This window comes from Salvia miltiorrhiza, chromosome 2 (genome assembly GCF_028751815.1).
Source record: "Salvia miltiorrhiza cultivar Shanhuang (shh) chromosome 2, IMPLAD_Smil_shh, whole genome shotgun sequence".
NCBI lineage: Eukaryota > Viridiplantae > Streptophyta > Magnoliopsida > Lamiales > Lamiaceae > Salvia > Salvia miltiorrhiza.
In genome coordinates this window covers 61,760,438-61,783,492 of record NC_080388.1, presented here as the reverse complement: position 1 = coordinate 61,783,492, position 23,055 = coordinate 61,760,438, and the positions used below count along the sequence as shown (strand labels likewise).

General features: G+C 33.2%; 3 protein-coding genes across 3 annotated transcripts; 1 reads left to right on the top strand and 2 right to left on the bottom strand.

The window, feature by feature from the left end:
* The first annotated feature begins 4,512 nt into the window (after positions 1-4,512).
* LOC131010908 (uncharacterized) lies at positions 4,513-6,111 on the top strand. The gene has a single exon (XM_057938613.1). It carries the CDS (start codon positions 4,980-4,982, stop codon positions 5,847-5,849), a length of 870 nt encoding a protein of 289 aa, XP_057794596.1. The 5' UTR covers positions 4,513-4,979; the 3' UTR covers positions 5,850-6,111.
* Positions 6,112-9,056: 2,945 nt separating this feature from the next.
* On the bottom strand, positions 9,057-12,944 carry LOC131010876 (uncharacterized). Its single transcript, XM_057938566.1, has 10 exons — positions 12,845-12,944; positions 12,050-12,129; positions 11,594-11,926; positions 11,207-11,451; positions 10,800-11,114; positions 10,633-10,725; positions 10,455-10,556; positions 9,969-10,377; positions 9,756-9,841; positions 9,057-9,372 (listed from the first exon to the last, which is right to left on the bottom strand). The coding sequence occupies exons 3-9, from the start codon at positions 11,907-11,909 to the stop codon at positions 9,762-9,764; spliced, it is 1,560 nt and encodes a 519-aa protein (XP_057794549.1). The 5' UTR covers positions 11,910-11,926; positions 12,050-12,129; positions 12,845-12,944; the 3' UTR covers positions 9,057-9,372; positions 9,756-9,761.
* A 196-nt stretch (positions 12,945-13,140) lies between these two features.
* On the bottom strand, positions 13,141-14,362 carry LOC131010913 (uncharacterized). Its single transcript, XM_057938621.1, has 3 exons — positions 14,040-14,362; positions 13,858-13,960; positions 13,141-13,769 (listed from the first exon to the last, which is right to left on the bottom strand). The coding sequence occupies exons 1-3, from the start codon at positions 14,117-14,119 to the stop codon at positions 13,248-13,250; spliced, it is 705 nt and encodes a 234-aa protein (XP_057794604.1). The 5' UTR covers positions 14,120-14,362; the 3' UTR covers positions 13,141-13,247.
* Between the last annotated feature and the right edge of the window lie 8,693 nt (positions 14,363-23,055).

Sequence of the window (23,055 nt, the reverse complement as noted above, 5' to 3'; positions counted from 1 at the left end):
TATTCCCCTACACAACTCACTTAATTATAATCTCAATATTATCCTTTTCTTTATTTATATTGTCATTTTGTCTCACCACTCAATCAAATTAATCAATTTAAATTACGATAAAAAATGAGATCTTTATTCTATTCATAATACATTCAATCAATTCCTTAAAACTTCTATCAGTATGAAATAGATTTTTTATTTATGAACGAGTGGAATATGATTATGTTGTGGTTGGCATAAATCATCAACGGATTATATCTATAAGCCCATTAATTTGTCAGCCCGTCCCAACAGCACAAAGGCAAGCCCAACCTATGTTGTTGGGCCATACAACACAACAATTATAATTTAACCATATTAGACTTGCTCGGTCACATCAAATTCGATTAATAGTTTCCTAAAAAAAATTACATCCGCCATTGATAATCACGTTTGTGATATCTTGTCAAAAATCATGTTGATAAAGAAAGATAGAAGAAAAAGGTCAACGAAGACCCTTTAGAAATGTCACAGCCGCGTGTATATTATTGTGGATGAGATCTTCTATCTCAAACTCTATGTCTCATACTTCTATTGTTCGTACCCTATTATTAATTTAATTATTTTAATAAGTTATTATTATAAAACAAAAATTTACTACTTATATTATAAACTCTGATTAACATTTATTACAAAAAATTAAAATTAAAAGATTAATATACCTTAGTATTAGAATTAATAATCAACCTAAATAATATTTTTAAGCTATAAAAGTGAAAGTTAAATATAAAAAATAATTATAAATTTTAAGTGGATGGGTGAACCCTAAATAATAATTTTAAAATTCAATTAAATCACAATATATTAAAATTAATAAAAATAATTTAAAAATCGACAGTGGACGCCAAAATTGAGATAGAGGATCCCAAGTGCTATTGTTGAGGACAATATTGCTCTGGTCTCAAATTTAATGCTTACAAACGCCTTCTAAATTCGAGTCTGTCACATGTAATTTCTCTAATTTGGTTTTTCAAAAAAAAAAAAATCGACCTTATCGCACCTGATTTTTCGCAAGTGTGATTTTTTTATTTGATTCGGAGACTATGCATGTGTTTACCCAATACCTTTTACGTTATTTAATTTTTAAAATATGGCATGCTTCAGCTATCTGATTTGTGGATTATGCGCTATTGGGCTTAACTACTCTTTCTTCTCATATCTGCAATTTTCTATAGTAGTGATTAAGAAAAGGATGAGCTGGAAATCACCATTTTACCCAAGCCAAGATTCTCCAATGTCCATGGAAATTTGAGAAGCGGCTTCGTCGCTCTTCTATAATCTCACTACTATTTGTATTCTATATTTGTGACCTAAAACTTCAATTAAATGGAAGGATTCGTTATCATCACAATTTATTATTCACTAATTGGCAAAAAAAGGATATCAAATATTATATTATATACAATCCCAATCAGCCCATGACAATTAGTATAGCTCGAAATGGAGTATTTTATAATATACAATACTTTTGTTTTTGGTTATTTTGGAATTTCTTTAAATTTACAGTATGAAATCATATGTGTGTGTGCTTTGAATTTGAAAAGGAATTAAATTAGAAATAGAAAAATAGGAAACTCAATTTGCTTGAAGTGACAAAACCAGTTACTACAAAAGAATGGTGAGCTAACTGAGCTGACAAATGATAAAAAGATAAGAACTCAATTGGCAAAAAAAAGAAGAAAAAAAGCCGGTAGAAAAGTTGAAAAAAACAAATAGAACAAAAGAATTAAGGCGACAATATGGCAACATTGAAAATTAAATGAGGCACACTCTGGTTTGCAGGGCTGTAAACGAGCCAAGCTACTCGTGAGCTATTCGACGTTCGACTCTATAAAAGCTCGATTGGTAATTTAATGAACAGCTCGTTTAGCTAAACAAGCCAAGCTTGAGCATGACGATACTCGGCTCGTTAGCTCGTGAACAAGCTCGTTAAGTGATTTATCTTAAAAATATAAAATTATTCATTAAATGTCTTACTATATTTTATACTATAATTAGTAATATTTGGATTAAGTATATAATTAACATCATTTATTTACAAGAAAATGGTAGATATATTATATTTTTGTGAATAAAATAACTTATATATTTGAAAATTAACTAATGTATTAGGAAAATAACTAAATTTTTAAATAAAAATTTAAATTTAAAAGGTTCGATTAGGCTCGACACTGTATTCGACTCGATTAAATTAAGCTCGATCGATAATTAAGCAAACAACTCGATTAGCTAAACGAGCCAAGCTTGAGCAAGACACTATTCGGCTCGTCTCGGTTCGATTACACCCCTACTGGTGTACATCTATTTTTATTAAATGCAAATGATTATTAATCTTTTAATTATAAATTAATTATGCATATTCTAATTGAATTTAACTAAGACACATATATTGTGCATTCGGATGTGAACTAGTTTTTGTCAATTTGAATTCACAGAAACCGCATAATTTTCTTTTGTATATTTTAAACAAATAATGTTATCCTATACATCCAACGTAATTATATAACTATAATAATGTAGGATAATACACGAATTATTATTTCAAAATTTATAACTCTAGTTAGTACAAGAGAGGGAGAGGGAGAGAGAGAGAGTGGTAGATGGACCCAAAATAGAAGTTGAGAGGTGTAACCCTAAAGCAATAAATTATAAGGTAATGGATGGTGGCCCTTAATTAGTTTCCAATGCTCTCGAGTGCTTCCCCCCCCTTCATTGAATCATACTAATCACTTTAACTAAATTATCATACTTCTCTTCCCTTTGCAACACTTTGAAACTTCCTTTACCCATCTCTATCAGATAATTATAATAATAAATGCTCATGCCTTTTCTTTTCTAATTGGATTATATAGTATTATAAAGTACTCCTATATTTAATCTTCAATTTATATATAAATGTAAATTTGATGCGTGTTTAATTTGATAGCATTTCCTATATACTGAGTTATGCCCTCAATTTCCACTACCAGAAATATTATTCGCGTCGTCTACGTACGTCTTCTCAAATTTCGTTTAGGAGAATGAACTTGTTATAAGTTTCATAATTAAAAAGGAATCAAGAAGTGAGCATGTAAAGTTTTCCTAGAAACTCTTAAAATATGAGTTTATAAACACCCGAGGAATTAAAAAGCATAATCTCTTTATAGTAATTGGGTCCAACATTTTAATGTTCTCTTTAGTGTTAGCTCCTTTATTTACAATTATGTAGCATTCTTGTTTTCATCGAAATATCTCAATAATCAACTTCTAGCTATATAGGATCTAACAACATCATACGATTAACATCTTCTGATGCAAACAAATTTATCTATTCACATCCCCTTCAGGCTTCAGACTAGTGGTGGAGTTAGAAATCTTGAGACCGAAGATCCCAAGTTTGAATTTCATTGCCGATTTTTAGGTCAAGTCTATCACACTTAATTTTTCAAGTGTTATTTATAGATTTAATTTATCCGATGCACAGTGACTATAAATTATTCATTCACTTAATTAATCAAACTAAGATATTTGTACATAAATATATAATTTCACATCACCAAACAATACTTGGAGAATCTATATTTTTTTTATGTCGGTTAGTGGGCGCTTACCAAACATAATGAAGCTTTAATTGAGGCGATACAATGTCGTGTTTGGCAGCCCTAACTTTATGTGGGATTTAATTGCAAAATAGCAAATAGCAATTGAGAGTTATCTGGCATGGGCTCACCAAAGTGTATAAAGTATGGTAGGATCATGAAACAAGACTTGTGGGAACCAACTTTTTCACTCATTTATTTTTTGAGGATTTGATTTTTGTGTGGCACAAGAGTAAAGGCAAAGAAACTCACAACTTTTGTTAGCTGTGCATGACTCCATTATTATGTAGTTTTCAATTTTTGCATAAATGTAGTTTCTGCAAATATTCTTTTTTTTCAGTGGATAGACATTATATGTACATATATTGATTGAATTTTTTCACATAAAATGCATGAGGCTCCATTTTTATAGATAGGGGGTAACATGTTCAAAACTCCTAGACCTTTTGTAAAGTGAATTTATTTATTTCTTTATATTTTCATTGGTGTTGATGTGTTTGGATATAAAGTATATGGACACAAATTTATTTAATTTTGGTGTCACTTCCACACAAACATGTTTTTTGAGCTGCAAAAATATGTTTACTAAAGGCACAAATACTCATGTGCAACCGGTTGCACCGTGCAACTGATTTTCAGAATGACACTACTTCAACATAAGTGTCATTTGTATGTTGAAGTAGTGTCATTCAAAAATCAGGTACACGGTGCAGCCGATTGCACGGGAGAGTGCCTTTACTAAAGGTCTCAATTCTTCACTATGACAACTCAAAGGGTTATCCAATAATGTGATCAAGTAACTTGGTCAACTAGTGTCCAATCACAAGCTAGGGTGATGTTACCCCTTTTTAAGTCTTTGATAACCAGTAACATACTATTAATAATTCCATATTTTGGACTACAAGTAACATAATTTCCTAGAATGAGAGTTTTATCATCTCATTTTACTTCCCATCCAATCATCATAAACTACACATCTCATTTCTTGATCGAGTTGTGTGGTCATACTCCTCATCATCAATGTTCCTAAATTTGGTATTAGTTCAAGAAAGAATTAATGAGGAGAATTAGGAAAACTCCCTATTTGATTTTCATCAAAAAAATCACCTCACTATTTGTCCCTCCGATTTTAGCAAGCTACCTAATAGAAGCTCAAAATAAAATACTACAAATCGAATAGGTGTCGAATAAAATAAAGTAGGGGATGAAATAAGAAACGAACATAAGTCTCATGTCTCAAGGTAAAAAGAGGAAAAAAAAAAGGCACACAACAAAAAGGGACAAAACAAAAGGTCTCATTTCATTTGTTTTAAAACTTGAGAGCCATCATCTCCAAACTCAAAAACACAGTCCAAGTTGGATCAAGAATCGATGATCAAAATGAGAGGCAGAGAGGGCAAAGGCCCTCCTTCAACCGATCTACTCGTATGCTTCCCATCTCGAGCTCACCTATCCCTCATGCCCAAGCCCATCTGCAGCCCGGCCCGCCCCTCCGATTCCTCCTCCTCCTCCTTCCACCGCCGCCGCCCCTCGCACCACCACCTCAGAAAATCCACCATGTGGGCCCGCACCAAACACAAGAATAATAACAGCAATGCAGATATCTCGGAACCCACCTCGCCGAAGGTGACCTGCGCTGGGCAGATCAAGGTGAAAACGAAGCCGAATTCGTGCAAGAACTGGCAATCGGTGATGGAGGAGATTGAGAGGATGCATAATCACCGCAAGCAGAAGAAGCGAGCGCCGTGGATGGAGGCGCTAGGGTTCAAGAAGGAGGTCATGCAGTTCTTGACATGCTTGCGCAAAATCAGCCTCGATTTCCGCTGCTTCGGCTCCATCCCCGCCGTCGAGATCAGCTCCGACGACGACGAGGGAGAAGAAGAAGAAGAAGACGAAGACGACGGCGGCGCGTCGGGAGCTGTGTTTTCCAAGTGGTTCATGATTTTGCAAGAAGATAATAATTTGAGGAAAGATGAGAGTGTGATTGTTGATGATGAGGCGCCGCCGCCGCCGCCGCCGAATGCTTTGCTGCTCATGCGGTGCCGCTCGGCGCCGGCCAAGAGCTGGCTGGAGGAGAGAGAAGAGGAGGAGGAGAGAGAGAGGAGGAATGAATTGGAGATTAATAAAGAAGAGGAGGAAACGAAGGGATCGACGGATTTCTGTGAATTTGCGGTTGAGATTGCCAAGGAAAATTGGATTAATCAAGAAAAGATTTGCAGAAGCAGAAGTTGGAAGAGATGATCGATCACGGTTTGGATTTTTTTTTTCTTTTTCATTTTGAAACTACTTTTTATCATGCTGCTAAGATTACTGTTTTTTTTTTAATTATTATTAAATAGTTTGTGTTGAAACTGATTTATACATCGATCATAGTTTTGTGTTGGGAAAATCCTGCTCTCTTGGGTTTTCAAGGTTAAATTTGTATGTTTTTTTTTTATTTCCTTCATGCTTGAGAAATGTAATAATTTGTGTACAGCAAGAAATTAATTTTCCATTTTTAGAACTTAGAATGTATTATGTGCTTCGAATTTGCTATCTCACACTATGTATTCATGTTACGTACGCACTATTTGTCGATTCTATAAGTATTCATTTATTTTTTTCCATTTCAGTTGCGGGCCGGGGTAAAACTTAATTTTTTTTTAATACTAATATTGATACAATATCTAAAATACATGTAGCATAACAAACCCTCCAATTGCTATGTGTGATTGAGTATCGAAAATTAAGATCTTCTACAATTACTCTCTTTTCTTCTTCTCTTTTCCTTTTCTGGGAATATTTGCGTTACATAAGTATGCATATATATACATATACAGACTGCATATTTATGTATTTTATTCTAAATCCTATGGTTTGTTCTAGGAGATGATGTTATTGGAATTTGAAATTTGGAAACATGCAGAGAAGGAAAAAAAATATTTAGTTTTTTTTTTACCAATATAATATAAATGGATTTCTTCATTTTTAGTGATATATATTGTCGTTTTCTGATATAGTTAGTTAAAGAAACTTTAATTACAAATATTTTTTTGTCGATTTTATTATAATACTCCCTCCGTCCACGAAATGAGTACCCATATTTCCTTTTTGGTCCGTCCACCAAATGAGTACCCATTTCCTTTTTTGGTAAGTGTACCCCACACATCACACTCACAATAAAAGTGGGTCCCTTATTCCACTTACACACTTAATCAATTTCTTAAAACCCGTGTCACCCCCAAATGGGTACTCATTTCGTGGACGGAGGGAGTATATAGAAGCTAGTATTTAATTACTGATTGTACTTCGAGTGATCCAATTTTTTTAATAAATTTATATACATTGAAACTGGTGTGGTGACCACATCACGAAAGTAACATGGAGCAATAATCAAGTGAGGATGAAATGATGAAAATATTCTTTACACTAAGCGGAATTTTAGGTAGTACAAATCTCGAAAGTGTTAAAGATGTTACTTTTCCCTAATCCTCAATAATTAATTAGAATACTTTCAAATTCAAATTTTTGGGGATTCATACTCTTTTCTTTTCTTTTTCTTTTTTTGTTTTTTTTTTGTTTTTTTTGAGTTCATGAGAATTCACAGCTAGTACACATAGAGATCAGATCCAATGTCTCACAATCTTATGTGTGTCATTGTGTCTCATGCTTATATCTATTATTTTTAAAATATTTTTTATAAAATAAAATTTATTATAATACTATGGATTATATTTAATGTTTATTTCAAAAAATTAATTTTTTTTAAAAATTATACATCATGACTTTGAATTTATCGACCTATTATTAGCTAATAAAAGTGAAATTAAATGATAAAAAATAATTATATACCCTAAATTGATGGAATAAACCTTTGTTAATAATCACAAAATTAAACTAAAGCATATAAAGTTGAAATTGAAAAAAATATATATAAGAAATTAAACAAAATTGAAAGTGGGACACAAAGTGAGACATAGAGTGTGGTACACTGAATCTCATTCCTACATACAACATGCATTGAGTGAATCCAACTTAATTATTTTCCTTCTCATCATGCATATTGCCCAATTCTATATCTATTAATTTTAACTTTGATCCAAAGTAGCAACTGTCAGAAATATTATTTGAGTATTTTAGTGATTTCAAGACTTTACTGATCTATATATGCTTGAGAGATGAATTCGGTCAAGAGTATTTAATCGTAAAACTACCGGGGAAAAAAAATTAAGTTTCAGAAGATATTCAATATTTATATCTAATTGATTGTACAATCCGTACTAATTAGTAATTACAATCAACGAACACCATTTACACCAATTCGTACCATAAAAAATTATTTTGTACCTACTGAAATATATATATACCAACTCTTCTTGGTGAATAATTTTCACCAACCAATATGAGGCAAAGGAATTATTGTGAGATAATGTCAGAAACATAATAGAAATGGCTCGTGGTGGATTAGTCATGTTTGAACAGAGTATATATTCGACAAATACTTTAAAGTTGGAAATGTTTAATAAAATAAAATAAAAATATTATATTTTGGAGGTTATTACTCTAATTAATATTATGATCACGAAATTAAGTATCGAAAATTTAGTAACTCAATAGTAAACTTCAGAAAGGAATGTGTCTTAAAAAACTTAAATCTCTTGATTAAGCTAGATCAATTAGGGACCTGGTGGACATATTTTTAAAACATTCTCTCGAAATATTACATTATTTAATTAATTTAGATGTTTACCAGGATTTCAAGATTTTAAAATTGAGCGTCAATTTTGTAGTTATAATAAAGTTGAACATTTATTTGTAAACTATATTTTTTTTCTTTTTATTTTCTTTTTCTTTATCTTCTCATTTTTTTGTTTTGTTTTATTTATTTCTAAATTGTGAAATTTGACTAATTATAAAATATTTAATACTATGCATATCAAATTAAAGATATATCTTTGAGCTTTAATTTGATATATTTTATGTAAATCACTACAACAAAATGTTTGATTAGTGACATAATTTTTAAAGAATTGTGACACTTATAATTGTTACTAAATAAAATTGTGACATCTCATAGATGAGTAGCTATTATGCGTGTCACAAAAATAAAAATGTCACTAAATTTTGTGACATTTGAAGGTGTAACTAGTTTTTGTGACATATATAAGTGTAGTTATTTTTGTGACATGTAAGAGTGTAGTTATTTTTTTGTGACATGTAAGCAAGTAGCTATTTTTCTGACATTTATAAGTGTAACTAGTTTTTGTGACATTTAAGAGTGTAGTTATTTTTTTGTGACATGTAAGCAAGTAGCTATTTTTGTGACATTTATAAGTGTAACTAGTTTTTGTGACATGTAAAATGTGTAATTATTTTTTTAGATATCTCACCTAATTTGCTAATATAAAAATGACCTTACAAAATGAAATAGAAGGTATTCAACTAATATATATTCGAGGCAATTGCAAATAGAAGAAATAGATGTTGCTATTATCCATGCCAAATAAGCTCTTGAATATTTATGCAATTAACTCAAATAACAAGGTCAACCACCAATATATATGGGGCATGGTGAAATATATGCAATTACATGTGTCAAACATGATTAAGAAAATGCTTTCATTTGGGAAAGATCATCCTCAGCAGCCACTCTTTTTAGCATACTATTCTTGACCTTTATTTGGTGACCCCTTATGAAGGTTCAATATATCAAGCAATTTATGCCCTTTCACTGAAATTGTTATAGGTGCAAGGAGCAGTCATGTTGGAAGCCACGAACTTCAGCCTAAATCAAAGCATCACTTGTTAGAAGAGTGTTTAAAGGAGAAAATGAGAGGGCATATAGAAGCAGGGGAGGTTCTTGACTCACACAAGTCTAATCTTGGTGTACATCTAAAGAAGTTAAGATCAAACCAACGACATCTTAAACTAAATTCAAATGTTCAGACTGAAATAGAACTTTACTTCAGGTGAAATCCTATACTAGCCAATGATGTGAAGAACAGTACTTCTAAGTTTTCAACTTTTCTTAGAGTCAACATTTCCAGCCCTACAAGTTCCTAGTGAAGTTAAGATGAACTTTAAGAATTTTTATAGTTCAATAAGCAGCAGGAACTGGAGCTACTCCCGATGAAATGAAAGCTAAAAAAGGTTATTGTTGATGGATACCTGCCATTAGGTAAGCTTATTGATGAAAGCATCAACACTGCATCCTGGCTGAAATTGATCTCCAGCCTCCAATGCTTGGGTGCAACCTTAACAGGAAAGAATGGTTGCAAAATTACATTGTCATAATTGCAGAAATATGATGATGATTTGTGAATCTTTTTGGAAATTAATAGATGACAAAGGCCTCTAAAAAACGTTATTGCTGATGGATACCTGAGCTCGTTTTCAGATGGTTGGGTACGTCCCCTGTACCAGCTCCAAATGCTGTACGATAAAGTAGAACTTCATCTCTCAAATTGCCTATAATTTCATTTGTCTTTGCCATGTATGCATTCATTGCATTTTCTTGTGCAACAAGTTGTTGTTGTTGCTTGCTAAGTAATAGCTTGAGCTGGGCCATTTCAATGTCATGAGCATTGGATTTTTCTGATTCACTTTGCATTTGTCTAAGTTTGGCTCGGAAGGCGGTCACACTTGATTTCGTGACACCAATACCATAACCACGAGCTCGACCAGGTTTATCATCACCCATCAAATCATACCAAACTGAACTTTCTAATTCAACAGTATTTTCACAAGTTCCTTCAGTTTTACGTTTAACAATCTCTGATTTGGCAGCCATCTATAACACAAAAAAAAAACATAACCTAACCGAAAATGCTATGAATAGTTATATTAAGATGAATTCAAAGAACTTACCATGAATTCTTTTGAATCACTCTGCACATAAGAACCATCTCTCCTTTTATGTGTCAAGTCAAAAAATGTAAGTGGCCCTGGATGTTCTTTATATTTAATGACCTATTAAAAACAAAACATTCTTAATTTCACACGTGATTCTTAACTAATATAAGAATATATGTAAAATAGGCATTACATGCTCATCTTCAACTTGAGCATAACTCTTGGTTCCAGTTATATGAGTATGACTTTGGGTCGCACGAGCTTTTTTCCCTTTCTCAGACAGTTTCTGTACATAGATAGAAGAAATATTTAAGAATTTAATGAAGATTATAATATAAAGAAAATGAATTACTATACCACCTTTGCCTTTTCAGATTTCATATTACTCTTGAATTTAAGCCATTGATGATAAGCAAATCCAGGTGGAGGCTCAATCCTATCAAGCTCTGCCAAAATTTGGTCTTCACGAAATTCATGAAATGTCACTCGATGTTCCAATTCTTCACCATGAACACCACTAGCTTCCAAAACTGCTTTCAGCTTTTCCCTCAATCTAGCATGTGTCTTTTTATATATCTCCTTTCTTACCCGATACTTGTTGTTCCTGAACTTTATGCCCATTAGAGCAATTAATACATTGTCCACATTTTCATGTCTAGGGATATAGAATTTCTCCTGTTAGAAAATAAGGAAAATACACATTAGTAAAAAAAATCAATGCATCCGAAATGATATTTGAAAATAACATTTAATGAAATTATTGATACCCGCACAGCTCTCAGCAGCTCAACTCCAAAGGCATGTTTAACATCATTAAAATCATTTAAATCTGGCGGACAAAGATTTGGTTGTTTCACAAGTTTCATCATGTATCTTGTTAGAACTCTTCTAGCTGCCCGGATTGGTTGGCCATGTTCATTAACATTTACCAAAATTCTCAAACCTTTAGCCAACTTGAAAACATCACTAGCTTTCATTCCCATTCTTGTCAGTTTCACATGGCCTTTGTCATCTGTCATAGAAAACCAAAGTAGCTTACTAAATATATCTCTAGCTTATATCAAAAGAGTTGTAAATAACACAATAACTTACTGAATTAAAATACAAAGGGAGGGGAAAAAGATTCTACTACATTGAGTGTACAGAAACATTACCTACAATCTCAATATTTTCAAGTACATTACTCTCAGAAGCTTGAACATGTGAATTATCATCATTGTTGTTAGATTCACTATCATCTGTCTCGGAGGACGAATGAAGGTGGGATGGTGAATGCCGAAGGGGGCTTAGCTGTGTGTAATTACTATTTAATGAAGGTGGACGCAAGTGGTTGAAAATAGAATCTGGAGAATGATGTGAATCAATAGTAAGAGGTTGTGAGAATGTGGAAGATGGTGGCGGTAGAGAACTACAATTTGTTGTTGGAGGGCCTTTTTTGTACTGGGATATTGTCACTTTGGATCGAAACATGATCAAAACATTTAGATCTGCAATGGTGATGTCAAAATTAGTAGAACTTAACTAATTCGTAGTAAAATAACTTTATGATACATTCTAACTAAGTTCAATAGAGCCATATACTCATCATGAGAAATAACATTTCTACTTACAGACAAGTCCCCTACAGTTTATGTCGTTTTGATTCCAAACTTCAAACTCTTCGGGTCCAAACTTACAACACAAATGCTAGCTGCAAAATGATAGACATGGCAAACAGGAAACATCAAATCAATCATCTAACTTTCATCGTGTATGAATCTGGACTTTATTTCAATAAAGCATAAAGGAAATAAAAGGTTTAACCATAGGCAAAATGATGACACCTGGACTTTTTAAGGTTCCCACGTATATACAAATTGGAAAATCTGATAGCTCCATTGAACAACCCCTAAACAAACTAGCCTCCCAAGAAAGTTTAAGATTTCAAACAAGATTGAGACCTGCCAACAGACTCGGATACCAAAATCTGGAATTTGACTTGGATGAAACAAAGATTCATCATGTTTCTCATACTTCTTTTTCAGTGAATCTTCCAACTAAATAACATTACTGCAGGTAAAGTCAAATAAGTGAGTGGCTGAGTCTACTAAGCAGATATATTCCCAACCTCTTATTCTATTCATGTTCATGGCATCTCTTTTCTAAAAAGATCAAAGACTTGAATTGGTAGTTGATTCTTCCTGAATTTAAGGCAGGTATATTCCCAACTTCTTCTTCTATTCATGTTCATGGTATCTCTTTTCTAAAAAGATCAAGCACATAAATAATTATGATCTCTTTCTTATCTAGTAAAACACAGACACCACCAGGGGGAAAGAAAACATTTGTATTGCTCATCATGAAAAATGGCCATTTGCAAACTTGAAACAAGAAAACAAGAACAGTTTGTGTTAAAACATGCCTACCTAATTTCACAAGTATCTCGTGTGCAGCTCAAACGCCTCAATCGGAATAGCAATCCACCAAACAACTTAGGAGCATGCAGCTCTAGTAATCTTCTATATGACCTGTATACATGATTAGACAAGATTTTCCAGAAAGACAAGTCAAATACAAAAAGGAGATCTATGTTCATGTTGTAATTTAGTATGTAAAACAGGCATGTTACTGGGTTCCAAGAAGAGACAGTAAGATGGATCCAACTCAAGGAATAATCAACAACATTTTTATTTGAAAAGGAAATGTGTAAGGCAGAAAAGTATCAGACAACAGCCACTCCCACAGTTTCTTTTTATAGAATTTAATCAATAGGTGGAGAATGATGTGAATCAATAGTAAGAGGACATAAAATTGTTACAAACACCCATATCATATAAATCCCTCCTCCAAATTTGAACCCATATCATATAAATCCCTAGGCTTTGTCTCTACAATGTGCATCCATTCACTCTCTTTGCCATCTTGCACATAAAACACTTGCTTTGCATTAGTGGACAAAACAAATGGATCATCCTTCAAAGCTTCACCTGTATGGATCAACCTTGAAAAGCTCACTAGAGGTAGCCCATACTTGTCTTTTTTTAATCCACTAGATGAATTTATATTAACCCAATCACATCGAAAAATCACCACATTGCCTTTTCCATAGTAGTCTAATTCATATATATCTATGATAGAACCATAATACTTTTTAACTATATTTTCCTCATCCCCTTCTTTGACTTCAACAACCACCCCTGAATTTTGAGTCTTTCTGTAGATTTCTTGATCCTTTGTATGAAATTTAAAACCGTTGATCATGAAAGCTTTGTATCTCTTTGCATAACTGTTTGGCCCTCTTGCGAGGGCTACTGTTTCTTCGTCACAATGATGTTTCTCCATTATTGGAACCTACAGTTTTTAAGACATTAAGTTGAGACAACTATAAATTAATAACTACATCATCCTCATTTTAATTCATAGACTAACAAACTACAACCTGTTGTTGAAGCCAACCAGGAAACTCCTCAACTACCCACTTATTCTCCACATTTTGATTAACTTGTCCATGGTGCATGTTTCTTCGCTGCTTTAGGAAATGCCTGCGACCATTGAATGAAAAAATTTGCAAAACATAATTTCAAGTATTGCTAGAAAACAATTGAGGAAAAATAAACGTACTCTAAATATGAAAAAATCTTAGGACTTTGTAGTAACACATAGCGATGTGCTTGAGCCAATGATAACTCATCAAGTTTCATGATTTCAACTTTTCCAACAGCTCTACCTCCAGACTTGAAAAAATATTTTTCCTTGTTTAAGATGGTATCATCGTATCTACGAGGCCGATTGAATCGAGTCTCAATGCCTTCAAAATATCTTGAACAAAAGGTGAGGCACTCATCAGCGATATACCCCTCTGCAATTGATCCTTCAGGTTGAGCTCTATTTCGAACATAAGACTTTAAATGGGCCAAAAACCTTGAAATGATATACAAAAAGATTATTTACATGCTATATAAATATTTAGGAATAAATATTAAGGTAGTAAGTAATAACATATTGTAAAATACCTTTCAATAGGGTACATCCAACGATACATAACAAAATTTACTTACACTTTTTTATGTAACAAAAATATATAGATACATGTGTTGATGTAACTAAATATTGTTACACCTAAAAATATCATAAATTTTATGACACATATTTTAGTGTGACTAAAATAATGTCACTATTGGAACTTTTTTTTGTAGTGAATATTTTATTTAAAATGTAAAATTTACATTTATTTTAAAAGTAAAATTAAAAAAAATTCTCTCTCCTCTCTCGTCTCTTTTTTGAATAAATCTATTTTTCAAATTTTTTTATATTTTTTAAAACTTTTTTTTTTCATAATATCAATTTTTATTATATATTGTGAATTATTCTTTATTTCTTTATTTTTTTAGGGAAATGGTGCAGATTGGCCCCCAAAGTAGTAGCCCCTATAGCGTATAACCCCTCTTACTCATTGTGTGTGCAACTAAACCCCTGAACTCCGAGAAAATGGTGCAAATTCCCCCTCTGACCTAACGCCGTTAAGTGTCCGTTAACGTTTGGGTTTAATTGCACCCTCTACTTCAGGGGTGAATCTGCACCTTAATTTTTTTTTTTTATAATTTCAGCAACCCACCTCCGGCATCAACTTAACCGCCCCCGTACTCATCGATTCTGACTTGCACCTTATCAGCTCGCACGCGCCCAATCTCTTGGTTGTCGACTGCCCATCGCTTACATGCAGCAACGCTACCAGCTTCTTCACCGCCCCGCACAATAGCATCTCCTCCAACACCTTAACTTTTTAGGCTTATCTTATGATATTAATTGTGTATATATTTATCTATATAATATATATTTAAATTTTATTTATTTATTTTTGAATAATTATTAAAACTCTAGATAATAATTATGATTTTATTTTTGGTTAATTTAATATTTGTAAATTTATTTTAAAAGAGAAAAAAGAATGTATTCGGGTCAGGACTCGAGACCCTGTGAATCTAATGGATCTGGACATGAATCTCATTTTTTTGGACCCAATGAATTTGGACCGGATCCTGACCTAAGTAAAAAAATACGGATATGGATTTGGACCAAACAAGATTCGATCCAGGTCCACATCTGGAGTTGGGGATGCTGCTGCATGTCGGCGGTAAGCAGTCGACGATAAAGAGATTGAGCGCGTGCAAGCTGACAAAGTGTAAGTTGGAGCCGATGAGTACGGGGGGGCGGTTAAGTTGATGCCGGAGGTGGATTGCTGAAATTAAAAAAAAAAAAGGTGCAGATCCACCCCTGAAGTAGAGGGTGCAATTAAACCTAGACGTTAATGGACATTTAACGGCGTTAGGTCAGAGGGGGGAATTTGCACCCTTTTCTCGGAGTTCAGGGATTTAGTTGCACACATAGTGAGTAAGAGAGGTTATACGCTATAGGGGCTATTACTTCGGGGGCCAATCTGCACATTTTCCCTTTTTTTTTTAATATTTGGCTCGAATATATTAAGTTAAAATTAATCTTTTATTATATTAATAATTATGATAATTGAGTTGATATTAATTTTACTATAAATATAGAAATATAAAAACATTTCACGTGATTGCACCTGATGCAAATGCTAATCATGGATGTTCTCTACTATTTAAATTGTTTATTCACATATTTAAGTGGATGCTGGATTCCTCGAGCCCAATTATAAATGGACTTTATAAGCCCAATAACAGTGATGTATTTAAGCTTGAGATCTGTGGCATTGCTTGTTCATGCAATTTAGAGGGCTTAGTTGAATGCATCACTTGTCTATGTTTAATTGTTAAATTACATAAAACGGGTCAAAATATATGAATATATTTATTAGCACACACACATATATATATATATATATATAGTAATATATTTTTTATTTTGTTGATGTTTCGTTGTTTTGGATTTGAAGGTCAAAGCTCGTAATATATATTGTACTTTTGAATTTTGGTTGTTGAACTTAAAACTTTTAAGTACTTGAGTTTCTAAGTGATATTTAATTCAACCCAGCTTATACTATAGAGAACTGTATATATACAAGCTTTGCTTAATTTTTTGTATTTTTTTGTAAGCTTTTGCTAAATTGATTCATTTGATTGGTGGCTCCGTGGGTCGTCCAGTCTAGAGCCAACTAAGATTAGGATTAAGTCATTTATTTTTTTGTAAGCCGATGATCAAGTTCACTATAGCATATCGGTTTATTAAATTTTCATTTAATCATCCATTAAAATTAGTCTAATTAACATGGTAAAGGATAAGTTGAGAACCATTATCTTTTGTGACAACTAAAATCATGCACAAACACATAAAAATTATAAATAAAGGTAAAGAAATATAACCTATATTAAGTAGGCCGGCCATTGGGCCCAAATTGAGAACAATGATATATACTGTTTCTTTATTTATATGCTGGAGTAGATTTGTATATACTTTCATACAGAAAGTTGTTCGTTCCATAAATTAATCATCAATGGAAAATTAAAATTTTATACTTTTTTCATTTACTAAAATTATACTTTTATTACTACTTTCAATTGTCCATGAAAATTATAATTTTTCTTTATTTACAAACTATCACTTATATTTTAAAACTCATTTACACATAATATTTACCAAAATAAAATAAAATAATAACATTATCAATTTTAGTAGGTTTTTTTCATTACTCAACTTTAAATGTCTCATTTATCCACTTTATACATATTTTCTAGTAATTGTTTATTAAAATTTATGTCTTCCAAATCACATTATAATTTTTGTGGATGGAGTGAGTATTATAACTCTAAATTTTGTGCAGATCGTATATATACTAGAATCTTTCATTGGAGAAAATTTACAAAATATTAATTTTTTGGTTAAAAAGAAATTCAGCATCAACCCAAAGAAGGGGTTACACGCGTTTCATTTTCATAAAAACGCAAATTGGCACTTCTAGTTTGGATGTTACCAGTGTTATACCCCACTGATAAATTGATAGAATTATCAAATATTTTCCCAAACTAAAAAGATATTGTAACGAATAAAAGCGGAATAAAATAGCCGCAATTTTCAAATATTCCTGAACGGAATACGGAGAGAATTCGGATCTTAAAAGGTGGGAATTTCATAGAGTTGGCCAATACTCCTACCAAAAGGAATACAATATAGTTTATTACCACCCCAGCTTGATAAACACCCCAACCCCCCCACCCCCCCTCCAAAAAAAAAGAAAAAAAAATCTACGCGTAGCCACTCATCAATACAAGTATTAGTGTTTGTTTATAAAATTGGATAAATATCACTTTATGTCTCATTATTTTGACGAATTATTTCAAATGTTCCAACTTAACGATATTGACAAACGATGCCCAAATTATCAAAAACATATTTTTATCTTATTAAAAAATTTCAGAGACAAAAAATTATTATGGATTGCAGGAGATCCTACATGGCTTGCTCAAGTAAATGTTAAAAAATAAAAATAAAAATGAATATATATATATATATATATAGGGGCGGTTATTCAATAAACCACCCTTATTTTAAGAATTACGAACCAGCAAAAATGCATGAATTTTATGTATAACACGCATGAATAAACTGTATAAAGGTATGAATTGCGAAAAATAATTTTTTGCTGCGATTCGAACTCAGGACCATGAATTTATCCAACAAGGTGATGAATCAACCGTAGATCTTGATGATCTAAGGGCTGAAAATGGGTTCCTAATTTATATTTTAAGAAGCGTTCTTATTTTAGTCTTCCCCTATATCTATATATATATATATATATATATATATATATATATATATATATATATATATCATACTAAATGTTGTCATTTTTTGTTTTGTTCCTCGTCGTTTTTCATCTTCCTGGCAATTTTACATACAATGTCAACAATGTTCAAAACCTGCGAAAAAGGATAATCACGGCTCCTCTCATCCTCACTCTCGCGATCCACGCACAACGCACTCACAGATCGCTGCGTCGCTAACTCCTTCTCCGACGAAGGGCGCCACGGCAAAACACCAACACCACATTCTCTCGATTTTTCCACATCTCTCTCTAAGCTCTCTCTCACACTCTTTGTACACGATAGACACACACGCATAAATACCCCAAATCGTCGACACCGCCTTCAATTCAGGCCAATCATTGCCTCATCTCTTTTTTTCAAGAGATTTGCATTTTTTGGGTATTTTCTATTTGTTGCAGATTGGGAGTTGTTTTATGTATTGGCTATGTTGCGTAATTGTCTTGAGAAAGAAAAGATTGAAGAGAGGGCGGTGTTTTGGATCAATGGTTGGGAACAAATTTGTTGCGAGTTGTTTCAATTTGGAGATCGTGGTGGGATTTGCCCTTTTATTTTTCGCGATCAGATTTTCATATAGGTACATCAATCCTAGTGATGCAGAGCCAAAAATAAATATTTTTTTGAACCCAAAACCTGCAATTTCAAAATTGTCCAACTTTCTTCAAAATCCACTTCGAAAACCTTGTTAGGGTTTGAAATTTTAGCCGTCGACGCGTTCTCCATTGTCGTCAAAATTGGGAATATCACCTCTGTGTTGAAATTGGTGATGTCGACGAGAGTTCTGAATGTTCTCGTATTTAACTTCGTCTTCTCTCTAAATTATTTGCGAATTCAATTGAACTTCGCGAGTTCTAATTGTTCTTCTAGTTCTAAGTCTTCTCTCCAGATTTTTACTTTTCTTTAACAAGGGTTGGATGACGTCATTTATAATATTTGATGTGTCATTTTTTTTTGGTCATAGTACAATCATTTTTCCATATAGATTAATAAATCCACTTAGGCAAGCCATATAGGTTGTCCGACAGTCCACATCTATTTTCGATCTTTGAAAAATTTTAATAGGACAAAAATAATATATTTTTGATAGGTTGATACTTCCTCTGTCCACCAAAAGTGTGGCACTTTTAGTGGTCACAAATTTTAAGAAAATTGTTGGTGATTTTTATGTAGTGGAGAAACAGTCTCACCAAAACTTGAAATGAGTGGTTGAGATTGAATTAAAGATGATTTTTTTTATAAATAAGGGGTGTTTGTAAGGATAAAAAATAAGAAAAAGTGGTGGGGTCATGTCTTAAAATAGAAAGTGTCATACTTTTCGTGAACACCCTAAATGGCAAAAGTGTCATAATTTTCATGGACGGAGGGAATATTATTTTGTTAATATTTTTTTTTACAATTACAAGAGGTATTTATTATATAATCAAATAAGCAACTCAGACGCAGGCGAGACATCTACATCACACAAAAGTGGAAAAACTATCCGCACGCAAGCGAGACCACTACTCACACAAAAGTGGGAAAATTACCCGCACGCAGGCCGGATTGAACCCAAAATCTCTCACATACAAGAATCTTTGGGTGTTTCAACTTTGCCATTTGTCAATATTGTTAAGTTGAGACATTTTTTAGATAATACAACCTATCTTGAGACTGTTTTCATTTTGGGCGTCCCGCCTATCTTGAGACCTTTCTTTATTTGGCAAAAATTTTACCATTTATTCACATTTTCATTTTTTTCATCTACACACAAAACACATATTTCTTAATTCTCGTGCCTCAAAAGTCTTGCTATAGTTGGGACGGAGGAGTAAATTGAAGCTCGATTTATTATTTTATTTGACTTTTATATATAAACGTGGAAGACGATAAAGTGAGTTACAACTTTTATATAATTTGTAAATTTTTTCTATAATAGTTTATGAGATATTGAAATAAAAATTACTTATGTGAATTGGATATTAACGATGCTCTCGGAGCGGCATATATATCGATGTTCCGATTATCTAATTAAATTAAAACATATATATTTTTTTTAAAATCAATAATACATCACATATAAACAGTTTTTCATTTCCATATACCTTCAAATTATCTTTTTCATCGAATGAATTTATATTTAGAGTTGAATAGCCAAGCATCTCTTTGGAACGCGTGTGCGTGCGTGTGTGTGAGAGAGAGAGAGAGAGAGTTTTACAGTTGCAGCTAACAGAAATGTGGTTGAACTAATCAATCCAAATAGTTACTTTTAATTAATTTTTTATAAAATATAAATCAATCAGCCCTTAATTAAAATATGCAAATCGCGATTTGAAAGAATATAACGTGAAGATTGTGGGGGAGAATATTCAAACATGTGTAGCACTACGGTTCGACTTTATTAAATGTACATATGCATATTTCTTCTATATATATATATTGTGTTTTGTTTTATTTTGGTACACTATCACTGGTTCAATGCACCACACATACGTCACATATTCAACAAATAAGAGAAATGTGGGCAGGAAAATCATCATGCTCTACTAATATTTTATTTTCATTTTCATTTTTTATTTTGCACAGGAATGCTGAGACGATGAAAAAGATCCCAATAGATCTTAGAGCATTCATAGTGGGTGACTCGATGGAGTTATTCGAGTCATCCACAGATCGAGTACGCCCACTATGGCTCCGCCTGACTTGAGGCCTATCCGATTTTTCGGATAAGGTCTGATTTTGTTAAATCTTAGCACGTGTGTGTACGCGCCATTAAAATATATATATATAAGTTAGTGCATTTTGAGAAGTGAGAAGGAATTTACAAGTTAGTACATTTTGATGAACTTTACTGTAAATTCTTATGAACTCGCGGTTGATCTGGGGATCAATTCTTGGCTGCAGCATCTTTTTTAACAAATTAAATAGATTTGTGGGTTCGTCAGTTATATTGAAAAGTTCAAAGAATTTATTGAAAAGTTCATTAATCTCATTTACAGCTTCTCACTAGAATTGAACCCTATATATATATATAATTTGAATTCAAATGCTAAACGGCTCTTTTGGCCGATTTTTATTTTATTTTATTTTTCTTTTCTGTCATTCGACCGTTGTTAATTTTTGTTTTCTCTTCTATATATACTCCCTTCCCCATTATATCATTCACCAACATATTTTCTACCTTCATCTTCCTTTTTCTCTCTTAATTTTTTGCAAAAATGAATCCATACAATCCCAACTATTACGACCCAAATTGGGTTCCCAACCTCTCTAACGACTATCATCCGATTTTTCGGGTTTCAATTTGGAGGAGGAACCTCGTCAAAGCGGAGAGGAGGAGGAGGCACCGCCCACCCACAGCGCGTCAAAGCCCAAGAAAGGAGGGCGGCGGAAGGCGATGGCCTTCAAAGAGAAGGCTCCGGCACCGGAGGAAGGAAGGACCCCCCGTCACACCTACACCTCCGAGGAGACGGACCTTATTGTCCGAATTTGAACGAAGGAGACCAACGACGCCATCCGGAGTGTCGACCAAAGGGGGGAGGCCTATTGGTGACGGATTCTCGACCGGGTGAACCCCTTCATCGGCGCCAACCTCAAACACCGACAAATAAAGGGACATTGAGCCCGAGTGAGTGCGGAGGTGAAGTTATGGAAAAATATTTGGGTGGAGACGTGCGCCAAGTGGCCTTCCGGCCATTCTGACGACATGCTCCAACAGAAGGCCCAAATTATCTTCGCCGCTAGGAGCACTTCTGGTCCCTTCACCTCCTGGAATGTATGGAAGATGCTCCGGATCAACCGGAAGTGCAAGTCTATGTACCTCGAGGGAGACATGCGCGTCAGGCGAGGAAATCACATCTTTTCGGCCGATTAGAAACAAAGCGGCGAAGGCGGCGGCAAGGGCGGCTAAGGGGAAGGGGAAGGCATCGACATTGCAAGCCTCGGAGGCTCCCATCGAATGCAAGGAGATGTTGGATACAGCAAGATCACCCGAATCATGGAGATGTACGACCAAAAGAATGCCCTCAACAGGGAGATCCATGACGATCGGGTCATGTTCATGAAGACTTACGACATGACTCTGGAGCAGCTAGAATGACACAAGGAATGGGTGGCGGAGATCCTAGTTCGGCGAAGGGGCGGTAGAGACAAGATAGGTTTTATTATGTAATTTTTAATTATGTCTTTAGTTTTTTTAAGTAATTTTAAATTATGTCTTTATCAATTTTTAATGTAATTTGTAGGTTTTTTTAATTAATGCAATTTTAATTTGAAGTAATTGGTGTTATTTATTTGTGCAATTAAATTTAAATGAAAAATACAAAAATCAAAACTAAAAAGATCAAGTAAGAGATCAAGTCATCCCATTGTGGCATCCTTACTCATTGTGGTCCCCCCTTCTATCAAGTAAGCTATCAAATCATCTCACTGTGGATGCTCTTAAAGATGCTGATCTCGATATTTTTATACGACGAATTGTTTCCTTCAATTGTTGACTAATAATAATAATAATAATAATAATAATTATTATTATTATTATTATTATTATTATTATTATTGTTGTTGTTGTTGTGAATTTTTCTTCCATAATAAAGTTTTAAACTACATTCATTAGAAATCAAAGTATAGTTTTTGTTTCGATATTGATTGAACCCAAGATCTCTCATAAGAGAAAGTTTTTTATGTCTCAATTTTGTCATTTGAGCTAGGTCTTATTGGCACATATCCTCTCATTAGATTTAAATCATATTATTATAATTATAATTTGAATTGCATTTTATAGTTTATAAAACTTATTGGAACAAATGGTCAACTTTTAATTGAATTTAATCGGTTAATTAGTAGTGCCCACAAGAATCCGC